The sequence below is a fragment of the Pinus tabuliformis genome, chromosome Q (genome assembly GCF_031772625.1).
Source record: "Pinus tabuliformis cultivar Carrire ecotype Pingquan chromosome Q, CPIR1, whole genome shotgun sequence".
Lineage (NCBI taxonomy): Eukaryota > Viridiplantae > Streptophyta > Pinopsida > Pinales > Pinaceae > Pinus > Pinus tabuliformis.
Window position 1 is genome coordinate 461984973 of NC_142296.1, and position 25079 is coordinate 462010051.

At 39.9% G+C, this 25079-nt stretch overlaps 1 protein-coding gene across 2 annotated transcripts in view; it reads left to right on the forward strand.

The window, feature by feature from the left end:
- The window catches only part of LRS1 (Transducin/WD40 repeat-like superfamily protein), a 255485-nt gene that overhangs the window by 205888 nt on the left and 24518 nt on the right, over positions 1-25079 (forward strand). For both annotated transcript variants that reach the window (XM_089384693.1, XM_089384692.1), the window contains one exon: positions 7811-8175. In XM_089384693.1, coding sequence (XP_089240819.1) covers positions 7811-8175 — 365 coding nt within the window. The remainder of the gene's footprint in view (positions 1-7810; positions 8176-25079) is intronic.

Here is a 25079-nt window from a genome sequence, read left to right on the forward strand (position 1 = left end):
ACAAACTACACCCACTCTCTCCGCCGAATCCTCCCATTAATCCATCCCCAAAAATGTCCATGATAAATAAACAATAATACCCAACTACACAATGAAAAGCCATACCTTTAGGGTTGGAAGGCCCACCTTCAAACATACGATCATAGCGGATGGGTGTGATGCAGGTAAGTTCCCTCTGCGGACAGAGATAACCCCTCTAGCCCTAGAGTGGGTGTAGTCACAACAAGACAAAGACAATAGCTAATTCCTTAAATATTTATCGTTGAAGAGGCCTACCTTATACCGGTGTTTGATGAAGTCGTTGTCACGTCGCTTCAGCTATCGCTTTCTTCTCCTTAATGAATGATTCACCTAAAACAACATATGAAAAAGACAAAAAACATAATAGAACACAACAATGAACTATCTACTTATAGAGTCAAGGAACCATAAGCTATCAACATACATTTCATACATGATATAGGAATAACCATTGATTGTATTAATATAAACATCAGTAAAGCTTACAACCACGCCTTGACATCGCAAGCTTCCTTGAAGGGTCCGATCAGTATGTCTCCATAAGCATTCACTCTCAAAGGTCTCCCAGAAAGACTAATGACTCTCTCTCACTCAAAAGCTCAAGAATGAAACGAAGGCAATCACAACAAGGCTTCCTTCTTACAAAACCATTTCACTTTCAATCCACAACATGAAAGGCTATTCTCATACCTCACAAGCTATTGGTAGGCTATCAACAATCCACACTGTAAGCTATCAATCCAACAAACCAAAAACTAGCTAACTAAGAACTAGCACTCCAAAAACTAGTTGATCATAATCATGGAAGATGCTTTTATAAGAGGAGGAGCCTCCATAAATGAGGGGAGAGGACGCTTATCTTCATGGGAGGTTACTTAAAAGGCAGAACCAACATCTCAAATGAGGAGAGGCAAACTTCTTTGACCCAACAACCAGCTCCAGAACCACCTAGAAGCATTTTGTTTGAACTAATTCACCATATCTGGGTCGTTGCTAGTCAAACACTGAGACTTAGAGACGACGATGCGAGGCGTTAGTTCATTCTGGGCTATCGTCGCACGCAGGATGTTGATGACCTGCGACGATCTTGAAACATGGGTAAAAAGGGGTCAACTTCAGGAGTAATGAGCTTAGGCAATCTTCTTGAGTAATATGGAAGATTTGGACACATATTTTGGTATATGACAAAGAGCAGATGTCATTCAGGGACCGACTCTATCCAGGATCAGGGGATGCAGGGTCGGTGACAAAATACTGTGTAACAGATGCCCCCTAAAGCATGAAGGCCGAGAGAGTGGGAGGGGTGAAATGCTTTACGAAACCATAACTGAACCGGAACACCATCGCAGAGAACCTGCAGACGCAAGTACAACTGATATCTCTAATAGTGAAAGAAGTACATGTAGTCGAGGTATGGGCGTAGCCATCCAAAAGACAAATAGAACTGGTCTGTGGTATGGACACAACCATCTAGTCGAAAAGACCATATGAAAACACAGGTATGGTCGCAGCCATCCAGAAAGACTCAGGTATGGGCACAACCATCCATTCAAAAGAGGCATGTATAAATAATCCACGCAACCTGGACTTGTGTAATCTGAGCCCAGGGTCTCGAATCCCGACCTGTCCATCGTACAATTTCTAATATGCAAATAAATATGTCGAGGTCAAGCATACTAGAAAATCGCTTGATTACCGGCCAATGGTGTGAACCGTTAACAAGCGCAAGAGAGACCACCAGCAATATCAATGGTTCTCAAGGTACTGCTAGTACAACCCACAAAGTGTGAAGAATGATGTGGAGTCGAACACTTGTGAAATCACCTGATCGAAGACCAATGATGCAAGTCTGTCGTCGAATGCGAAGAACTTGCCATTGAAGAATGCAAGTTCCAAGGTACCCGAAATGAGTCTCTAGATCAACTTCTTGGATAATGAGTTGATGTCGACAGGAAGCGATCCGTCGTAGGAGGGCCATAACGTTTCCCACATCAATGACACAAGACAAATGAACAAGATGAAGATGAATGAAATAGAGAATTAGAGGAGGATGTAAGGGTGCAAACTGCAGAAGGATTAAGCGCTTGAACATATCGACGACACGACTCCGGAATGCGGCAACATTTTGGTACCAAGGGATTGAAGGTCATGCAGAGACAACAGGGATCAAATAGAATGAGGCAAAATGAAGAACCCAAATCCCGGGAGGCCAATGACAAAGTGAGGATATCCCAAACCCGACGAGAAGCAAAAAGTGTCGATGTTCAAGAGCGATAAGCTGGCGTAGGTAATCAACAAAATATTCCCAAATTTTCCCCCACCATTGCTGGCGAGTACCCCAATTATTTTTGAAACACAAGGTTGAAGGGGATAGCATATGCTTGCAATATAAGTTTGTCCTTCGGACAAATCCAACCTAGTAAAAGTTTAATGAGCCCTAGGGAGGAAAAGCTTGGGTTTCATCATGGCGACGAGTCCAATGTCGTCAGGGTTTAACGAGTCCGACATAGGTAAAACTCAGAGTTTTTCTCATATTTAGAGAGTTTGAAAAAAACACGAAAAAGAAAACTCCAGATAGGCCCTTTTCGTATGTTTGTGTCTCTTGAGCCCGAAAAGGTAGAAAACAATACTTCAGAGAACCGCTTGACCATTTTAGTGAAGGAGTACTTTTTGTAAATAGTGCCTCTAGTTCGAAAAAGTAAAAAACTTACTGGATACACGACGTTTCGCAACCATTAACGAGCTCGAAACGACAAGGGCTCGACAATCTTTTCACATTTCAAGAGTCAGAAAAGAGCTTAAAGTTGACTCAGAAAGGACTTTTTGGTATTTATTGAGTATATAATTCATGGATCGATCATCGTCAATGTTCGAAACACCTGTCGCTGCACAAGAAAATTCAAGCATAAGATCTGTCTCACAAAAATACGCAAATATAGATCAAAACCCTAATGAAAACCTTAAGTTTTGAAAAAAAGGTTATAAAAGGAACACTTTGGTAAAAAATCTATTTACTTGTGTTTTTACTATGGTAAAAAAACTTCTACCATTGCATACCTTGTGAAATTTGGTGATCGATTCCAGGAGGCTCAGGGATCCATTGCTTGTCACGCTACTTCCAGGTAAATGCCATAGCCTTACCTCTGTTTTTATGCCAACATAGGATTCAATTTCATGTTTTGAATCGTGGTTTAGAGCGATTTTTTGGATTAAAAATCTGCCTCGATCATCGCAAGTTTCCCTCTTGGGATTGTGACGACCGAGAAATTTACACTCGGCAAAAACGAGATCGTCGCAAGAGATTGATGTACACCTGTGACGACCCGAAATTTTTTACACTGAAAATTGGCTCGTTGTGTTTTAAAAATAGTTGCAACGAGCGTTGGAACCAAAAAACTTTCATTTATAAGCAGTTTCAAAGGATGAAAATGGATGGATGGCATTTGACAAAGGTATGTTTGTGCATGCAGGGACAAGAAATGGCTTTTGTATGGCAAGAACGTACTCATGACAGTGATGATGAGATGGGAATGGCAGATCCTCATTGTTTGAACATCTTGTGAAATTGTGGGTTGTTAAAATTCTTCGTGACACCACTTCTGAGAGCACAATTGGATCTCTTAGAGTACCTAATCTGAGCATGGAATCCAACATAAGGCAAATTCATAATCTGTGGGCAAGAAGTTGAGTTTGATGCCACAGATATCTACTTTTTGACTGGGTTGTCAAGGAGAGGGGAGATGCCTCGCATGGTGGGAGCTCGGGTTACTGGAGACTCTATGGACACACTTATTGCAAGAGTGTGCCCCCCAGGAGCATGGAAATCATCAACAAGTGGAAAGCTACAAATTGCCACTGTTAATGATTTTCCACTACGGGTATTGCTGTTCAACATTACCAGAGCAGCTGGCTCCCAAGCTCAACATGAGGCGACCAAGACTCAATTACGGTTAGCCCAAGACTGTTTGAATCCTACCATGTTTAACTGGGTGGAGGCCGTGTCTCTCAATATGAAGAGACAATTGACCAAGTGCCATTGGGGTGAGATGAAACAGTTCGGCTACGGTTCAATCTTAGTACCACTCATGCTGGAACGAGTACCAATCCTCCAAAGATAGGACGTAACAGTAGGATGGCCAGGACCACGACAGACACGGATTACTCGTTGGGCTCTCGTGATGCCGCGAGGAGGCGGTGGCCAGCCTGTATCATGGGGTCCAGAATTTGTTGAGTGGATGAACCGCCAACAAGTTATAGTTGAGGATTGGCCGTATGCTGGGATGGATTTCAGGGGCGATCCAGACATGTTGCTTCCTCCTGGCGAACAGTGGGACGAGAGAGGTAAGATACTCAGTTTGATCGACAAAGCTTTTGTAATTTTTTGGGTTTTTAAATATATATGTCCTAATTATTATGTTCAATCTTTGTAGATGTTGGACCTGAGAGACCCGTAGGTCTATCTCCTATTGCTCGGAGGGTTGACAGGGAGATTGACTTACCGCCTCCGGGTGGAGAGGCCGAGGACGAGATAGCTCGTAACCTAGAGGGCTTAACCGCTATACAGGTTTCGAGGAGATTCCCAGGCAGTATCAGTGACATACTGCGGGGGTGTCGAATAGGATACACCGACGGCTTAGACGCGTGGCCCATGCAGTAGTTTGCTACAGAGAGCATAATGCATAGTAGACTTCTAGGTTTCTTTTCCGCAGATTTTGAGAGACATGTCTGCAGAGGGAACTTACCTGCATCACAAGTTGGCGACCAAAGTGGGAGGTTACTCAAAAGGCGGAACCACCATCTCAGATGAGGAGAGGCGAACTTCTTTGACCCAACAACTAGCTCCAGAACCACCCAGAAGCATTCTGTTTGAACTAATTTGCCATATCTGGGTCGTCGCTGGTCAAACACTGAGACTCGGAGATGACAGTGTGAGGTGTTAGTTCATTCTGGGCTATCGTTGCAGGTAGGATGCTGCTGACCTGCGACGATCTTGAAACATGGGTAATAAGGGGTCAACATCAGGAGTAATGAGCTTAGGCAATCTTCTTGAGTAATATGGAAGATTTGGACACATATTTTGGTATTTGACAAAGAGTAGATGTCATTCAGGGACCGACTCTATCTAGGATCAGAGGATGTGGGGTTGGTGACAAAATACTGTGTAACAATGGGTGAGGGAGCATATGGCCAGCTCAGGTGGCACATCGAGCTATTTGGTGGCTGCAAGGAGCTGCCGACTGAGGACCATCTAGGAGAAAATTTTTCTCCTATGGATATTACCCATAGTTGGTGGGTAACAGGTACCATCAAAGAAACTATAACTGATTTAATGAGCCATCTGCAGTTTCAGTCTGAATTAGTTCATACTTAGACATGCATGGCTTAATCTTTGAGACAAGCATTTGACCACTGGCAGGATCAAACAGGGAGGTACCATCAAAGAAATTTATTTAATGAGCATGTCTAAGTATGAACTAATTCAGATTGTGAAACTGCGGATGGCTGATTAAATCAGTTATAGTTTCTTTGATGGTACCTACCTGGTTGATACTGCCAACAGTCATAGTCATATGCTTGTCTCAAAGATTAAGCCATGCACGTCTAAGTATGAACTAATTCAAACTGTGAAACTGTGGATGGCTGATTAAATCAGTTATAGTTTCTTTTATGGTACCTACCTGGTTGATCCTACCAGTATTCATATGCTTATGTCAAAGATTAAGCTATGCATGTCTAAGTATGAACTAATTTAGACTGTGAAACTGCAGATGGCTCATTAAATCAGTTATAGTTACAATTAGTCAATGGATGGAAGAGACAATAACTAACACTTATTAATGATGGATGACTGACTTGCATTTTAATTTGTATATCTACCAATGATCGGGAATCATTGCCATTGGTAAAAAATGTTACTTGTCTTATTTTATGCTGGAGCAACCTATTGCATGGAACGTGGGATTGACCTTTAGCACTTGAGCAAATATGGATGGTGGATTGAAATCTTTATTCCTGCAGCTACATACTTTTATATACTGTGGCTATAGAATGAAAGAGTTCAAATCTTTGGTTCCTGGTTAGTGTATTAAGCCATGATATAGTGGGTCCAGCTTCCAATTCATGGTTGCACGAAAGAATTTGTCTTTGTCATTGTGAATGCACTATGGCAAGATGGAGATCATATGCATGGTTACCTGTTTGGCTTTTGGATAGCATTAACATCTCAGACCTTGAATCCTTCTGGAGCAATATAGTTATTTATTAATTGTAGAGTGTTGTGCAAGACTCCTTTTATAAGTAGCATTGGAGAATGTTAGTATGCTGGTTATCATTTAAGAAAGCAGTGAATTGAGTCCAATCATTCTGTGATTGAGGAAAATAAGAGTGCTAATATGTCTTGTACTCATAAACGACATTGATTGGTTTCAGAGTACCTCTTGTTCTGAGCTTATACATTTTACTCCACACACACACACAATTATGATCAAAGATATGGGTTTCAATCATTTTACTTTGTGGTGGCCTGTGAGGCTTGTTGTGGAACTTGGCAATCTTGAGGCAACTATACAGTTTTTGTAGCTCTGGATGTTATTTGTTCTTGTGTGATGGTTCAACGGTCAACCTGGAGCAGTGTAGCCTTAATACAATTTCTCTTGAAACTGATAACTGGTGACAGAATTGTATTTTTTTATTTTTTATTTTGTTTTTATGTTTTATTTTTATTTTTGATATGTTCAAATTTGCAGCAGAATGATTATTATTTCAGAGAAACTCTGATTGTTTGATGGCTAAAGATATGCTTGTGGTAAAAGACATCAGAGAAACTCAGATAAATGTGGCCAAAAGGCAGAATCAGCAGAAGTGCTTGAAAAAGGGCTGTGATAGCATTGTAATGAACAATAGTTCATTCACTGAAATATCCAATATAAGAAAGACAATGAGTTGAAGTCCATATAGGACGTTACAATCTCTCTCTCTCTAATAATAATAATAAATGCTAAGAGACAAAACCTAACTTAGGGACACAATCATTGAATGAGTTAGATGATAGATGATTGATACAATGATTTGTGATGGTATAATTATTTGCATTGGCTAGTTACGAAGGGTCAATGATTGTGTCCTTTAGATAGGTTATATCTTTTAGTATTTATTATTATGATGATGATTGTTTATTTTTATATTTCATATTTCATATTTCATTTCGGCTTATAGGAAAGAAACCCATCCTTACCACTGCTTGGATAAGGTTATAACTGAAATTTTCTCCATATCATTTCTTTAATTTTCAATCTTCAGTTTTTAAATATGTATATTATCACAAACTTGCATACAGCCTTGCATATCTTACTGATTTTGTTCATATCTCGTTACATTGGTTTATTGCCCAAATATCTCCATGCTCTACCCAGGTTGAAGTGTCCATACCAAGTTCTACTTTAAGAGCAACACAACCAACAGAGCATTTGTTCTTCCGAGAACAAAAGTGGGTGATTGAAGAATTCATGTCCATCCTTGAAATCATATCTGCATGGTTGTAATTTTGCTTTGTTTAATGCCAAGAAGCTCTTTTAATTGTCCATTTGTATGGGACCATTTTTGTTGTTATTCATTGTCCTTAATATTGATGGTACACATACTAGAATGTTCATAATTTATGAAATCATAAGGATAATATTGACGTTACACATATTTGAATGTCCATTATTTATGAAAATCATATCTATGCCTGAACCATCTTTTTATCTTGAAGGAGTGACAGGATTTGTTTGGCCCATTGGTCTTGTAGATAAATCTTGCACAGGAGACTCTCCGTGGACTTTTGGCACATTGGTTGTCGAGGAGACGACAACGGTTGGCAACTCAAGCTTCTGCTAATGGGGATTTTCCAGCAGGGCAAGAAAATGCTCTCAGGAATCATATTTCATCCAGAATAGATGTCCATGATGATGCCGAAACCCATATTGCTGGAATTCATCCAGCATTCGATTTCTCAACTACGTCATCACCATCAATAATTACCGAAGGTTCTCAAGGAGGCCCATGGCGTAAAAAGATAACAGATTTAGATGGAACAGAGGATGAAAAGGATTTCCCATGGTGGTGTCTAGAATGTGTACTGCACGGCCGACTTTCCCCTAGAGAAAGTTTAAAGTAATTCTTATCCTCATTTTTTATTCTCTTTATATTGAATGTGGCAATTAGTTTGGGCACAGTGGACATTGGCTATTTTTCTTTGCACCATTCACTTAAAAAATTGAAACTTCTGTAGACATATGGTGAGAGTATTTTACAAATTTCATCTGTTTTTCTTCATAACCCTGTTTATAATCAAATTCATACCAGAGTATGAGGGCATAAAAAATAAATGTATTTGTTTTAATGATGTGTGAATATCTCTAGTTATTGATACTATTTATGAAGGAAAGAAAACAAATAATTCACGATGACTTGTTAAATTGACATTCACTGATTACCACAAGATTCAAATGGGAAACCAAACAATGAAATATTGTAACCAATAAATCAGCATGCATGCTAGGATGTTTGTCTAATGGCAGTAGCTTTGTGATCATATTTCTGAAGTTCTAAGGTATATAGTGGAGATGCATGCAACTCTCCACATTAGGATGTTTACAGTCAATAGTGCCAATCAGTGATTGGCAAATTCATACCATACTATGAGACGATAAAAAGTAAATGTATTTCTTTCAATGATCTGAGAATATCTATTGTCATTGATTCTATTTAGGAAGAAAAAAACAAATAGCTCATGATGACTTGTTAAATTGACAATCATTGATCACCATAAGATTTAAATGGGAAACCAAAGAATGCAATATTGTAACCAGTAAATCAGCGTGCATGCGAGGATGCTTGTCTGATGGTAGTAACTTTGTGATCAGATTCTAAAGTTGTAAGTTATATTGTGGAGATCAAAGCAACTCTCCATATTAAGATATATAATGACTTGGCAACTTGGATTGGCAGTCACTTATGAAATGCACTAAATAATTTTCAGTTTTCTCTATTGTAATTTGTAATATCTGCAGCAACAACTAATATGCTCGGCATGTTAACTTTAGGTATGTTCTATGCTTATAGCGATTTATTTGAATTTTCACAGTTAGTTCAATATCTTTTCCAGATTAGCAACCACATCAGCATTAAAGTAAACTGTAGATAGAACATAAACATAGATCACAGAAGACAAGCCAAGACAAGAGGACACAAGATGTGGTGCTAGCTAGGGACAAACCCCAATGTGGGGAAACCCTTGATCAATTCTTCTTATATGTTCTTCAATAGTTCAGCAGAGAGAGAGAGATAGTACATTTACAACAGGAGTCAACACTTTGACTTATAATAGCATAGATCATCTCTAAGAAGATGATACACGAGGTAGCTGAATTCAGTTGAAGACATGCTGCTTCAATTGATTCTCCAAGGTGACTCCATCACCTATCATTGTGCTGCACCTCGTCATCATGTTCACTTCACTGTGCTGCATCGTGCTGCACCCATCATCACTATGCTGGACCTCATTACCATGCTGCACACATCATACTGCTGCACCTTCCGGTATTGCAACATCTTGCTGCTCTTACCAGTGTTGCCTCATCCTGTACCTTACTGTGCTCATCACGCTGCATCTCATTGTAGCATTTAATATCACTGTACTATACTAGCAAGTGCTGCACACAACATGCTACACTTCACATTGTCATGATGCCCATCATTGTGCTGTAGCATTTCACATCATGCTGCCCCTTATCACAATGCTGTCACTGCTCATACTGCTGCACCATGATTGCTTGGTGTCCCATGCAAACACCATGTCCTTGCTGTCCCATCTATCATGCTCCACCATGATTGCATTTGCTGCACCTTGCTGTTGCTGCTGTCCCATTGCACCATGCCATCATACAACTAGCACTGCTGTTCCACTGTTAGTGACATTGCTATTCCATGTTTGCCATACTTCTGCTCTTCTGTTTATGGGCAGTTTTTTGGTCACTGGTTAGGGCTCCCATAACCCAACAGTCATGCCCAAAAGACACCTTAACTTATACGTCCTTTCCTCTTCAAGTTATGTGACCTGGCTCTTTGAGGGGGCACCTACAGCTCTATGTTTGACCCCCAAAACAGCACCTATAGGCTTGTGGCCTAGTCACAATAGAAAGGTCCCTTTACTCGGCTGTTACAAGAGATATGCCTGTGTTTTCTTGCCCAGAACAGTCCCAAATTATGGCAGCCCTCAGCAAGGTACTTCAGCCCTCCTTCCAGAACTCGGTCACCTGAATAACGTCCCTACAACCCCTCGCTGGCCTGACTTCATTACTGCGGCTAGGGCATGTTATAACCCTCCTTGACTGCGGCTAGGTACAGCTTGTTAAGGCCTCCTCTATAGCTGCGTCTAGGGCTTGTAGAGGGCAGTGTGTAGGCCTCCTTAACTGCGTCCTCTAGGTTAGGCATAGAAGCTAGGGCTGTGCTAGGACTGCGGCTCGGGCAGATTGTTAAGCCTCCTTTCCTCCTGCATCTTAGGGGTACTTCCTCCTAGATTTTTCTCACACTAAAACCCAAAATAAATGGAGAGAAATCAAGAGTGATGTGTGTGTCAAATGACTCTCAAGTCATCTCCTTTTATGCTGTCCGACCTTGACGAATTGCCCCATAACACAAATAAATTCATATCTCCATGAATACTTATTGGAATTGGATGATCTTTAGATCAATCCTATATCTCTCGATGAGAGGGATCCAAAAGAAATATCAGCTGCCACAAATAAGATGACCCACATGGAGTTTGGCCATAGTTGCCCATTTTAACACGCCATGAAAATGATGAACATAGAGAAAACTTTAAGGTGTAAAAAAGGAAAGCTAAAACATATCATAAACTGAATTTGGGCATTTGTTTCTTAGTCTTCAAGCTACTTCATCTGTCATTCTGTTTTATATTGTAAGTTTGAACCTTTCATCATAAAACCATTTGTAGATAAGATAAATAAATGTCCACCAGTGACCAAAATATTTCAATGGGACTACATAATAGAGCAAGTAAAAACAGTAATATGGAACTGCCACAACTCCTCCAATGTGACTACATATTACAACAAGTCAAAAGAGTAATGTTGGAGTGCCACAAGTGCTATTCATCCAAAGGAAAAGAAAAGTAACACAGTAAAAAAGGTGGGGAGTAGGAAGTGGTATACCAAGATAGTAATAAATGCTTTCTAGAGCTTTTATTAATTATAATGTAACAAAATTTCCAGTCATTTATACAAACAGTGCAGATAATCATTAGTACAAGCATGCCAAACTTGACTAGCATTAGACACTAAGGTGCAAGGGTGTTAATTTTAGGTATGTTCTATGCTTAGAGCAATTTATTTCAATTTTCACAGTTAGCTCAATACCTTTTCCAGATTAGCAATCACATCAGCATTAAAGTAAATTGCAGATAGAACATAAACATAAATCGCAGAAGACAAGCCAAGACAAGAGAACACAAGATGTGGCGCTAGCCAGGGACAAACCCCAATGTGGGGAAACCCTTGATCAATTCTTCTTATATGTTCTTCAATAGTTCAGCTGAGAGAGAGAGATAATACGTTTACAAGAGAAGTCAACACTTTGACTTATCTAGATAAGAGCATAGATCATCTCTAAGAAGATGATACATGAGATCAGTTGAAGACATGATGCTTCAACTGATTCTCCAAGGTGACTCCTTGACCTATCGTTGTGCTGCATTTCGTCATCATGCTGCACCTCACCGCGCTGCACCATGCTACACCCATCATCACTATGCTGTGTCTCATCATGCTTCATTAATCATGACTGTACCCATCACTGTATTGCATTATGTGCCATTGCTGCACCATGTTGCCATACTGACCTATGTGTTGGCTGCATCTTGCTTGCTTGTTGCACCTAGCTTGCTTGTTGTCCCTAGCATGCTTGTTGTCCTTGGCATGCTTGCTGTTGCATGCTAGCTGTCCCTTGCATGCTAGATGTAACATTGCATGCTTGGTGTATTTGTTGCTAAGTACCATACAACTGTCCCAATGTTTGTTAGTTGTCACTCGCATGCTGCTCTCCTTCGGAGACAGATGCTCTGGCTATTCCGACAGTTCCCAGTAGTTTCGGTAGTCCCGGCTGTTCCTGGCAGTTTTTGCAGTTCCGGCTGTTCCGATAGTTCCCGATAGTTCCGTCAGTCCCGACAATTTTCGCTGTTCCCGACAGTTCCGGCTTCTGCCTTCTGTGTCAGCTTTCCCGCTTGTTCTGGCAGTTCCTGACAGTTCTAGCTGTTCCCGACAGTTCCGACAGTTCTGGCAATTCCGGCTATTCCCGGCAGTTCCGATAGCCAATTCCGGCTATTCTCGGCAGTTCCGGCAATTTCGGCTATTCCCTGCAGTTTCGGCTTCTGCCCTCTGCGTCAACTTTCTCGGCTGTTCTGGCTTCTGCCCTCTGCGTCAGCTTTTCCGATTGTTCCAGTAGTTCCGACTATTCTCGACAGTTTTGGCAATTTCGACTTTTCCTTGCAGTTCCAACAGTTGCCGGCAATTTTAGCAATTTCGGCTATTCTCGGCAGTTCCCAGCAGTTCTGGCAGTTCCAACAATTCCCGACAGTTCCGACAATTCCAGTAGTTCCAACAATTCTTGCTAGTCTCGGCAATTCCGGTTATGCCGGGAGTTTCGGCCTTTCCCTGCAGTTCCGGCTTCTGGATTAGGGCAGCGTTATCCCTTAAAATCTGTCTCCTACTAAAACCCAAAGACAAGTAGAGAGGAAGAGATCCCAAGTGTGTTGAAATGACTTGAAGGCCACCTCTATTTACACTAAAAAGTTGAGCATAAGTGGGGTTTATTTGGTTGCTGGCCGACCTTGACGAATTGTCCCATAACACAAATAAATTCATATCTCCATGAATACTTATCAGAATCGGATGATCTTTAGATAAATCCTACACCTCTCGATGAGAGGGATACAAGAAAAATATCAGCTTCCATTAATAAGATGACCCACATGGAGTTTGGCCCTAGTTGCCAATTTTAACACTCCCTCTCAACTAGGGAGAACTCCATCCGCTGATCCATATGTCCGACTGTACTATCTCTGCCATCAGTGCTATGCACTGCTTTGCTCTGCTGAGCTCTGTTTTGCTCTACTCTTCTTTGCTCTGCTGAACTATGAAGAAGAAGAATTGATCGAGAATGTCTCATACCATTCTCTCCTGACCCGAAGTCAGTTTCATCTAAAGAGAGTGTCACACATCACTCTTACTGGCTCGAAGTCAATTTCATTGATCCTAGATCAATATCACAAGAGAGTGTCTCAAGCCACTCATACTGATCCTAGATCAATGGAGGTCATCCTGGCATAGGGAGTACGGTAGATACATCGATGCGTCCATCGATAGTACTACTATGGTCCCTAAACCCATTTCCCTGCTCATTGATCAAATGAGAGGTACTTCCCATGAGTCCCAGACTGCATGGGTAGGATGCCTCGACAGGAGAACTAATCATCCTGCCCACGGGAGAACGAATCATCCTGCCCCACAGTTGCCATGGGAGAACTAATCATCCCGGCCCACAGGAGAACTAGTCATCCTGTTTCACAGTTGCCACGGGAGAACTAATCATCCCGGCCCATAGGAGAACTAATCATCCTGTTCCACAATTGCCACGGGAGAACTAATCATCTCGGCCCACAAGAGAACTAATCATCCTTTTCCACAGTTGCCATGGGAGAACTAATCATCCCGGCCCACAGGAGAACTAATCATCCTGTTCCACAATTGCCACGGGAGAACTAATCATCCCGGCCCACAGGAGAACTAATCATCCTGTTCCACAGTTGTCATGAGAGAACTAATCATCCCGACCCATAGGAGAACTAATCATCTTGTTCCATAGTCGCCACGGGGTATCACAGGGGAAGGTTGAACCTGTCATCTTGTACATAGTGCACCACCAGGGGAGGGTGAGTCACCTTGTGGTCGTATGTTGCTCTAGTAAGTACCCCAAGCCCTTTAGAGCTCCTAGAGCTCAATCCATGCAACATGCAGGACCCTTATAAGAAGGCCTCTCAACGACTCCAAGTCGTTCGTGGAAGTCACAAATTTGACCTTTCCCCGGGGCTTTGACAAAATGTCTGCGACCTGTACATCAGTCTCAATGCGATGGAGCCTCTTCGCTCATCGACTTACCATATCCCAGATAAGGTAGTGTTTGATGTCTATTTGCTGGAGCAATCATCGAATAGGAGATTCCTCAATAATTGAATCCCCCCTTTGGTTGTCACAGAGAATCACAGTGGTATTCATCATGCGTACAAACGACTCACTGAAGAGCTTCCACAGCTAGGCAACTTCATACGAGATCATACTCGTAGCTATGTATTCAGTCTCGACGGTGCTTATAGCAACCGACTTCTGCTTCCTGCTCATCAATGATATCGAAGCAGAACCCAAAGAGAACCAGTGCTGAGAAGTGCTTTAGTGATCCTCCACACTTCTTGCCTAGTCAGCATTTGAATAATCATGCAGTTTCGTATTTTCGGCAGTGTATCTCAATCCATGACAGATTGTGCCCCGAAGATATCTTAGAAGATTCTTGGCACTAATCCAGTGAGGCTCAACCAAATATGAGCTCACCATGCTAACTGCAAAACATATATCTGGGTGGAAGTTCACCAAGAACATCAACGCGAATGAGTTTATGAAACTCAGAGGCATTTTCCAAATCTAGTCCGACATCACTACCATGTAACTTCTGAAAGTTAAGATCCTCGAGGTAGTCACAGGCTTGCAGTTTATCATTCCATATCTGGAATCCAACTCCCTCTTACTTCTGTAAATGAGAGGGCTTGCACCTGTCAGAGATAGGTCGTCCTCATAAGGTGCTGGCATGAGAGGTCTATCATCCACAACCTTCAAACAATGGTTTGGATCGGCTTCACTCTTAGTGAATCTCATCTTCATCTGACAGCTATCAATCCTCTCATACTACGCCTGGGGTGTTTTGCTTCAAGCCATAGAGGGATTTCTTCCACCTGTATACATGAGATTCCCGATCATGAATCTCAAACCCCTTGGGTTGTTCCAAACCTGTGGACCTGCTACATGAGGGGAATGGTCCCCTTGTAAGATTTTCCTTCGGTACATCTCAAACATGTACCTTCATGCTCTTCTTGAATTCAGGCATCCCTATCGCCATCTGACTCACATTGGGTAGAGCCCCATAGGTAGACCTCCGGTGTTATAGATGTGATATGTCAATTGACATGATCCCTAATGGACCATCCTGCAACTTGATACAAATTGCCAACCCTGAACCCATGAGAAAAAGCATCTTTGAAAATTCTATTTTTTAACATGTACCTTTCCATCGATGAATGCCACCTTGAAACCTTTGACTTCCATTTCCGAGATGGACACCAGGTTCTTCTTGCGATTAGGTACATAAAAGATATTCTTGTAAATGAATAGAGTTACCCTCATTCAATTGATGGGTAACATTCCCTACACCCTTTCCGAGATAGGTGGTATCGACTCCAAGTATAATTCCACAGTTGTTTCTGTCTCTACCAAATTCGAGAGAGCATCCTTCTATCCAATGAGATGCTTGAAGCACTACGATCAATAAGTTAGATTCCCAAAGCATCTGAAGGAGAGGGCTAATACAAGATAACGCTTCTTTATCTTATCAGAAACAACATTTGATTCTTCATACTTGGGGTTCCTTGCTTTCTCTGAAGAGTTGGTCGTTTCCTTGATGACCTGCATTACCTGTCATTCCTCTGATCATTGAATATGTCCTTGGAATGATTGTTATCACCATCAAGTGATGTGTCCCTACCATTTGCACACTCCTTCGCATAATGGCCGAACTTATTGCAACCAAGGCATCTGCCTTTCCTTCCACCCTTAGATCTGGACTTCCCAATGAAGTGATCTTTAGGTAGGCCATTAGAAACTTCCGCTGCGCCATTCTGATAATATTCTCTGCTTCGACTTCACCCTCGGTGAATTTGAAGAGGAATGAGGAATCCACTGATCCTTTTGTCCTTTCCCAATTGACTTCGGTGATTTCTCTTTCACTCTTGCTTGGGCATTGTCTTCACCTCAACTCTGATACCATGTTGATTCTAGGTATGTTCTATGCTTAGAGTAATTTATTTCAATTTTCACAGTTAGCTCAATATCTTTTCCAGATTAGCAATCACATCAGCATTAAAGTAAACTGTAGATAGAACATAAACATAAATCGTAGAAGACAAGCCAAGACAAGAGGACACAAGATGTGGCGCTAGCCAGGGACAAACCCCATTGTGGGGAAACCCTTGATCAATTCTTCTTATATGTTCTTCAATGGTTCAGTAGAGAGAGAGAGATAGTACGTTTACAATAGAAGTCAACACTTTGACTTATCTAGATAAGATTATAGATTATCTCTAAGAAGATGATACATGAGATCAGTTGAAGACATGCTGCTTCAACTGATTCTCCAAGGTGACTCCTTCACCTATCATTGTGTTGCATTTCATCCTCATGCTGCACCTCACTGCGCTGCATCATGCTGTACCCATCATCACTATGCTACATCTCATCACGCTTCATTAATCATGACTGTACCTATTACTGTATTGCATTATGTGCCATTGCTGCACCATGTTGCCATACTGACCTATGTGTTGGCTACATCTTGCTTGCTTGTTGTCCCTAGCATGCTTGCTGTTGCATGCTATCTGCCCCTTGCATGCTAGCTGTAACATTGCATGCTTGGTGTATTTGCTGCTAAGTACCATACAACTGTCCCAATGTTAGTTAGTTGTCACTTGCATGCTGCTATCCTTCAACTGACCAAGTTGAATCAACAATAGTTGCAACAGTCAATTTACAAATAGTGGATAGGGGAACTCTCATTGATGCAATTGGAATTGAAAACCTGAGTGTCACTAATGAAGAATCATCCATCATCTATAAAGTCACATAATCGATCGACAAAGCACACTAACAAATCCTTCGAAGAACTTTCTATATCCACTGATGAAATTATATCTCAGCTTTAGGGTGTTGACATACCAAAGAACAATAGGATCATTTTGTGATTCCTGTGTTTCAGAACGAAAGCTCAATTTCTACATCCTATGATCGCTCTAATCACATAAGTCCTCATGGTGAACAATCATCATTCCAATATCATTTGGAAAAAAAATTACTCTGCATTCCTAGTTATCAGGATGCCAATTGAACTTGTGTCCAAATATATAAAAATAATAGCAATCAAAGAAATCCCAATAGTTCCCTTGATTTTAACTTTGGAAGGGGTGATTGGAAATCATTTCATAATAGGACATGAATTCTTTTCTCAATATCAACTTTTCAGGTAGTCTCCCTTCTGATATTTTAAAGGAGGAGATGTTTTCCATGGCTTCGTTGGAGTCTAAAGCCTTAAAACCTTTAGTGAGCCTATCACTAATTTTTAGCTAATGAAGCATGTCTTTCAACTGGTGCTTCTTATCTTAAACACTTTTTAATTGTGTTAGATGCATGTTAAGTGGCCCTTAAGATCCTTGTTAAAGGGATGAAGGCTGGAGTGTTGGTTTACCTATGCCAACTCCTCTTTGAGGACCTTCATTTTCTTTTTTACTAATGGAAGTAACCTGTCATCCAAACCCTCCAAAAAAAGACATGGCTTTGGTGATTGCTTCTTTCCATTTGCTGGCCAACCTATCTTACCCTTGAGGCTTGGAAACAAGGTTTCATATTTGCTTGATAGAGTTAAGGCTCAGGTTCTCATGATGTGAAGCATTCATGATGCAATGCAATCTTGGCATATGGTTTCTCTTAGCCACTGAAGCAATTGATAGTTAAATATGTTATTGTTTTGAGAGAGCATATTCAGCTAAAACTTGCATAGATCAAGACCTCAAGTAGTGAAAAGAATAGACATTTCACTTAGAAACCATGGCTCAATCTAGTTGTTTGAAAATCTGTTCATTATCGTTTCTAAAGTTGGAGTAGGTGAACCACATCTTTGTAGAATCATTTTGTTCAAAGTTGTTAGGTGCATGAAGCCGAAGCATGTTCTAAGCTTGAGCCCTGCTTCTTTTCTTAGTTACATAGCCCGACTAGCAATAATCCTTCTTTGTCTTCAACTGTGTAAACCTTTTCAAAATATCCGAGATTTTTTTGGCTATCCATCTCCAAACAAATCTTTATTATCAACATCATTTCAAGCATGCAAGTTGGAAACCGCTATAGCTAATTGTGTACATTAACCCAAATCAATCACCAATAAGGGTTGATACCCAATCCGAAACAGAACCAACCATATGAGTGAAGACTAACGATAGTGATACTCCTTTTCCTTCCTCATAGTTTGTCTAAAAAGCTGTGATAGACGATTGTATATTATTCAAATAATTCCGTAAATTATATTCAATAATTTTAAGGTCTTGCTTGTAAACATATCTAAATCCTACGCCAAATTCCTTATTCGTTTCACCATAAGTTTACTGAATGGGTTGGTTATTCCATGATGCCACTTACATTGAGTTGGGTTGGCAAGGGATTCCAAATCATCTCCTTTGAATCTTCATATAGACTTGATAGGGCATTAAAAGGGTCTGATTTTGATGGGTTTGTTAGTTTCTGTAGCGTCGGATATGTTCTAGCCACGAAATTTGGTGGTGGCTAGAATACATGAAATATCCCAAACCCAGAAATCGTTTTTGGAAATTCCACCTAGAGATGGCTTAATTAGATTATTGACCAGTTTTTAAATATTTCCTGAGTCTAAACTTAGGGAATATGGTTAATTAATCAGAATTAATTAAGTCAAGGTGAGAATTCCATAGAAATTCACACGAATCGACTTCAAGATGATGTTGGCCATTGATTAAGTTTTAATCCTGGCCATTGGTGCTCCAACAGTGGATTATAAGAAGAATTCGATGGGCACTTAGAGAACACACACCAGAAGTTCAATTTCCTTGGCAAATCGATTTCGAGAGAGCAACAACACTTGTTGGAGATCCAGAGATTGAAGCAGAGACAGTGAGGCTGGAGGAAGATTTCCAGATCCAGTGAGTGCATTTGTAGAGAGGCAAAAGTACCATAGTGAGGCTGATGCAGGGGCTGCGTAGAAGCATCTAGAGGTTAGTTTGATTTAGCTGGAGAGAAGCCGAGTTTCAGTTCCAGAGGCCGGGAAAGGGTTCCAGAAAGCTGAAGAGATAGTTTCTCAGCCAGTGGTAGACATGATGACTATGGGAGCAGTTGATTCAAGCTAAGCGTGGCAGATACTGCGCTAGGATGACATAGGCCAACACAAAGGTAGTTTGGACGACTCACTTAGAGTTGTAGTCAGAGCCCGAGTTTGCCCAAGGGGTGAGGAAAATTCCTCACTAGAATTTTGCCAGTATTTTTCTCTGTAGGATTGCGAGATTCAACATCCAAAATATTGTACTCAAAATTTCTCATTGCTGCATAATAATAAAACCCTTAGCTGCTGCACCGATTTTCCCAAGTTGTGATTTTCCAAGGACAATTGTCCAAAAATAATGGTGCCATTTTTATGTGTGTTTTAGTATTTTCTCAGATTCTAGCGCTATTTATTTTCCGCAGAATTTTATTTGTGAAGGTTGCAGTGTGATTTATTTGATATTTGCAGTGGTAGAAAATTGTTAAAATAATTAACAATTAGAAAAATAAATTCCAGTTTCTGGAATAGGATTTCAATTTTGGAATTTTCACAGGGTCTTTGAGGGCATGAGCAATTTAGTTAATGGTCATGCATAACTTTTCACTTTCTTTTGGCTTTTTTTGAACTGTTGGTTATACTGGGAAGTCAAGAGCAAAGTAGGAGAGTGAGACCTTATACTTGAATTACAAGGAGTGGCTCCTTGACAGGAGTGAGTTGATTCCTTAGTTTGTAGTTGTGAAGCTTGTGGCCTATAATTGGCCTATGAGGTATAAACTTGAGGCTGAGAGACATGGCACCACTTGTTGACCTTAGCCTTGTTAGCATGGGAGTTTTTGTTTACAACTTGGGTCCAACCTAAAACAATTTCACAAAATCCCTGAGAAGCTAAAGGAGTTTGACGAACTTGAGGCTGTTCGGTTTTGGGCTTAAGCATAAGCGAGAAATCCTTTATTTTATGGTTATTAGGGCTTTGATGTCTAAAGCAGTGATTAAGTAGGTTGACAATTAAAAATATCTTACCAACTAGTGAAACATCTTACTCACAATTCGGATAAGTTCAAATTATTTGGGATCCTTTTGATGCATACTCATTTTGGATGTAAAGTGTTAGAAAACCTCTTTGTCTTGTGGTGAATGTTGAAAACTGAAGCCATGGTCGGTATTTCCATCAATGAAAATAAAAGGATGAAATTGGAAAATTTAAATTTATATTTTTGCCTCCAAAGTTGTTCAAGTCAGCTGAGCCCCTTAGAGGTACCCATTCAACGACCTCTTGGTGACTATATATGGCAGACACTTGCTCCTCATTTGGGCATTCAATTTTTCTCATAAGATCTCTGTTCTAGCAAAGGAAGAAGAGGGTTAGGAGGGTGAATTTTTGAGGAACTCTTGGCACTTGTGGGAGGAAACTTTATTGGTCAGATCTTTTGTGATACTTTGGTTTTGATTGATATACTGAATATTCTCTTATAAGGAAAGCTTTTATGGGTTTTCCCCTTGTGGGTTTTGCCCCAGCCTCAAGGCTAATTTCTGTGTCTCTTGTATCCTTGTTGCACTGTTATCATTACCGCTCTTTTGATGTGTTAATGGTTGAATTTTCTTTTGCATAACTACTTAATTATAATGATTAATGTATAAATAATTTGTGCTAACTAATCATTGGAGTAGTTATATGATGAAGAAAATAATTTATAGTTTTGCCCTAGAAAATCAACATGGTATGAAAGCCAGGTTGATTGAAGAGCAGTTTGAAGGCAACCAAATGTTTGGTCAAGATTCTAAAAGTTATTTGACTCCTCTATAACAAGTTATCTTTGTAGCCTTATTCTTCCCTAGAAGGACAAAATCTCTGTGCAATTAATCTAAAAGTCAATGTTTAAGGTCCAAGGGCTGCAACTTGTCTCTGTGAAAGGAATTCGAGCTTCCTATTGTGTGAGCTACCTATAGCATGTCATCGATTCGTGATTTGTAAAGTTCTAAAGGCTTATATCTTGAGAATAATTCTCAAGCGTCTTTTTCTCTATGCTTTATGGCAATTCTTATGCGAGCTTATCTCTGCTATGCGAGCGTCTCTGCGAGCTCTTGTAGTGCGAATTCCTGTGGCAAGCATGATATGCAAACTTTAAGGCACCTTTTTGGTATCTTTGTGCCATCTAGTCACTTCGAAAATAATGCGAGTTTTCTAATCTTTGTGCAAGTCTAATCTATGTGGATGTACGAGTTACTTTCAGTGGCACCGTTTAGCATCTCCTATGTGGCAGTTGTTGAACTTTGAGTGAGTATGAAAAGTTTTGAGAAGTTGCGAAGGTCCGAATTTATTGTATGAATTTGTGATAAATGCATTTGACCTCTCTGCAGTTCATGTGAGCCTATCTATCTATCTACCTATATATATATATATGACGTTTTGCCTGATGTTTCAATTTTTTGGGGTCGTGCTATATATGTTTGGAAGTTTCCGAAACAGGTATGGCTAGAAACACAACCCCCAAAAAATTGAAATGTCAGGCGAAACATGATATATATATATATATATATATATATATATATATATATATATATATGGATGTACATAATATTTTTTTATAAATAGGTTAAAAAAGGATGAGACGCAAATGACATTTTAGAAGGAAAACCTAGTCTTTGTTAACTCTCACAAATGATTAAATGATTCAAAATCCAAAATTATCATTTTTGAATGAGGCTTTACATCCAAAATCAACCTTTATGCGTGGCTATATGTGTTGAAAATGAAACATAACATATGCTAATGACAAGTACAATTACATATCTTATAATTCTAATCTTCACCTTCATTAACAAAAATAGAACAAGTTCTTTTAGTAGAACTAGAGCGTGGATTGATTAGAGATTATTTAATCTGTGGAGTGATTAGACATAAAATTTAGTGTTATAGTAAATCTATTTTGGGCATGGAAGGGCCCCACAACCTTCTTGGGTGCTTGAGTGAGCTCTTAGAAGCAAAAGATCCACGAAAATGGGTCAAGATTGGCCGGAAATGGGGCAGTATTGGGCTGAAATGCCACCCAGACGTTTTAGTGGCGTTTCCAATTCAGGAAACGCCACCTAGATGTTTTAGTTGTGTTTCGGTTGCGTGTTGGCAACGTTTCGGCTTTTCGGGAAATTTTGGGTACGGGGATGCGACCTTGGGGGCCGTATCCTGCAACATATATGGGGGCCGTTTCATTTGCAAGTTTCTCTAGTTCTATGGCATCAAATATAAGTCTATATGTTATGAGCCTCTTTGTAATATTCATACTTTGTCATGCGAGCTACCCATCTTTGTTCTAATGCACCTAGTTTATATTTGCAGTTCTGACATCGTATATCTGTAGTTCATGCGAAAGTTGTTACTTTGAGGTATGACCAAATTCTGGGTCCATTAAAGTTCGATCTATGAATTATAATGAAGCAAAGTTTGGGGTGGCATCCTAGCTCCTTGTGGCATCCGATCCGAATCTTCTGAGGTAAGTGATCCAGGCTCTCTGCGATAGTTTTGTTGTGACATTATGTTAAGACTAAGCTAGGGAATGCGAGCCTTTGTGGAAGGTCCCTTGATCCCAGAATCTAGTCAGAGTCTTTTAACTCTGAGGAAATGTATCCAGGTTAAGGTCCAATCTCCTCTGTGGCTCATGCTAATGGTGGTGTGCCAATAGTTCTTGAAAAAGATTTGCTTCTATAAAAGAAGGACAAATTACTCTGAAGGAAGACCAAGTTTGAGCATTAAGACACTATATGTGAATCTCTGAAGCACTTTAACCTTGTGTAATCAAGACCAATTTGAATTTGAGACTTTGTTGTTATACATAAAAGAATGACGACATTCAAAAGGAGCTGACCTATCTATTTTGGTATGTATTATTAACGTTTGTGGAGAATTATCAAAGCTTCTGTGGAGGAAATGTATCCAAGTTAAGGTCCAATCTCCTATGTGGCTCATGCTAATGGTGGTGTGCCAATAATTCTTGAAAAGATTTGTTTCTATAGAAGAAGGACAAATTACTCTGAAGGAAGACCAAGTTTGAACATCAATACACTATATGTGAATTTCTAAAGCACTTTAACCTTGTGTAATCAAGACCAATTCGAATTGAGACTTTGTTGTTATACATAAAAGAATGATGACATTCAAAAGGAGCTGACCTAAAGAATGATCTCAACAATGTTGCAATACTTTTATTTTGCTAATGAAAAGTTCTTAAAGAATCAATCAAGAAGTCATATGAGTGGTAATTGAAATTAGGAAAGATCTCTGATTTTGAAGATTTCTAGGATTTTCTAATTGAAAAAATCTAGGGTTTGTGAACCCTAGCTAGCATCGGAACTTGAACCAGTATGGTCATAGGGGATAATGAAGTTGAGGTTTCAACTCCTGCTAAGCAAGTTATAAAGATGTCAGAGCTCTTGAGAAGTTGAATCGAAGTAAATCTTGTCACAAAAGTCTGAAGGAATATGTTGTGAAAGACTATGTCATATAAGTTGGGTCTCTGTGAAAGACAGTCAAGTTGCAAGTCTGTAAATTAGCTTCCCTTGATCAAAAGGGTTTGCTAAATTTAGAGATATTGCTTGTTTTTTAAGTCCAATATCTCTCTTGATAAGTGCTGGCATAAATATTTGAATTGAATGTTGAAATCTTCTGCAAAGACATTTCAATGGTTACATTGTTATTGTGGTAAAAGAGTTCCTTGATTTAAAGCAGGTAGCATTGAACGTTGGAAATAATTGAAGAGATGACATAGTCACACCATCTGCTAAGCAAGGTTGTCATATCATGACCCTGAAGTCTGATCATTACTGGAAGATGGAATCTTGATGTTTAGAAAGGTCTGAAAAACCCTAGCAACGATTTGAATAAGTAAGTTGTAGGGTGTGTGAAACCCTAGGATTACCAATATTGAAAAATGAAGAGGATGAAGAAGGGTGCAAATGAACATTACTTGGTCTGACTGATGAAGATAAGCATTAGGGTTTGTAAACCCTAGTCTAAATCTGAAAAATCATTAGGGTTTGAAATTGAAACCCTTGCTATATAAATTGCCATCCCTAGCCAAATAATTTATAAATCTATTTAGACAAAGGGTTGAGAAAGTGTTGGGATTATGAATTGATTGCTTTCGCTTAAATAAAAAAGAAACCCTAGTTCCTAGAAGATTTGACATCTTGATGATGAGTTTGATTTTGCAGGTTGGATTAAGAAAGAACTCAACCTTAGGTTGGATTTTTTTTTAATTGAGTCAAAGGCCACCAAAAGTTGTCAAGTCGACCCTCCTTGGGAACAAGTCGGCCCAGGCCTCCGATTTGAAAGATGTAACTAGGTTCTGTCTTCATAATAACATATGTAATCATGATTTTATGTATTTAATGAAAAGAGAAAAATAAATTTATTATTGTTATTCTTGAGGCATGGGATTCATCCTCAAGGGAGATTTATTTTTAGGTCAAGCACCCATTTATTTATTTTGAGTAAAAAAAGTCAAAAGACCCTCCAAGACCTCATTATGGCGCAAAGATCATGTCGGCTTACATGAAGGGACAAGTCGACCTAAATATAGTAATTCGTACCCCTCAAAAGCATATATATAAGAAGGAACCCAACCTCATTTGGACACACTCTCAAGCAAGTTCGATCTCCTTAAGATAGAAGCTGGAAAAGGACGAAGGAGAGCATGAAGAACAAGATCGAAGTTTTGGAACTCTCTCTTTTGTTAGGGTTTCTACAGTTATTGGGCAAGGCGAAATTCTGAAGTTGCATCGAGGCGGTGAAGCTACATTGAAGTTGTGAAGCTGCATCAAAGCTATGAAGATGCATCGATGCTGTGACG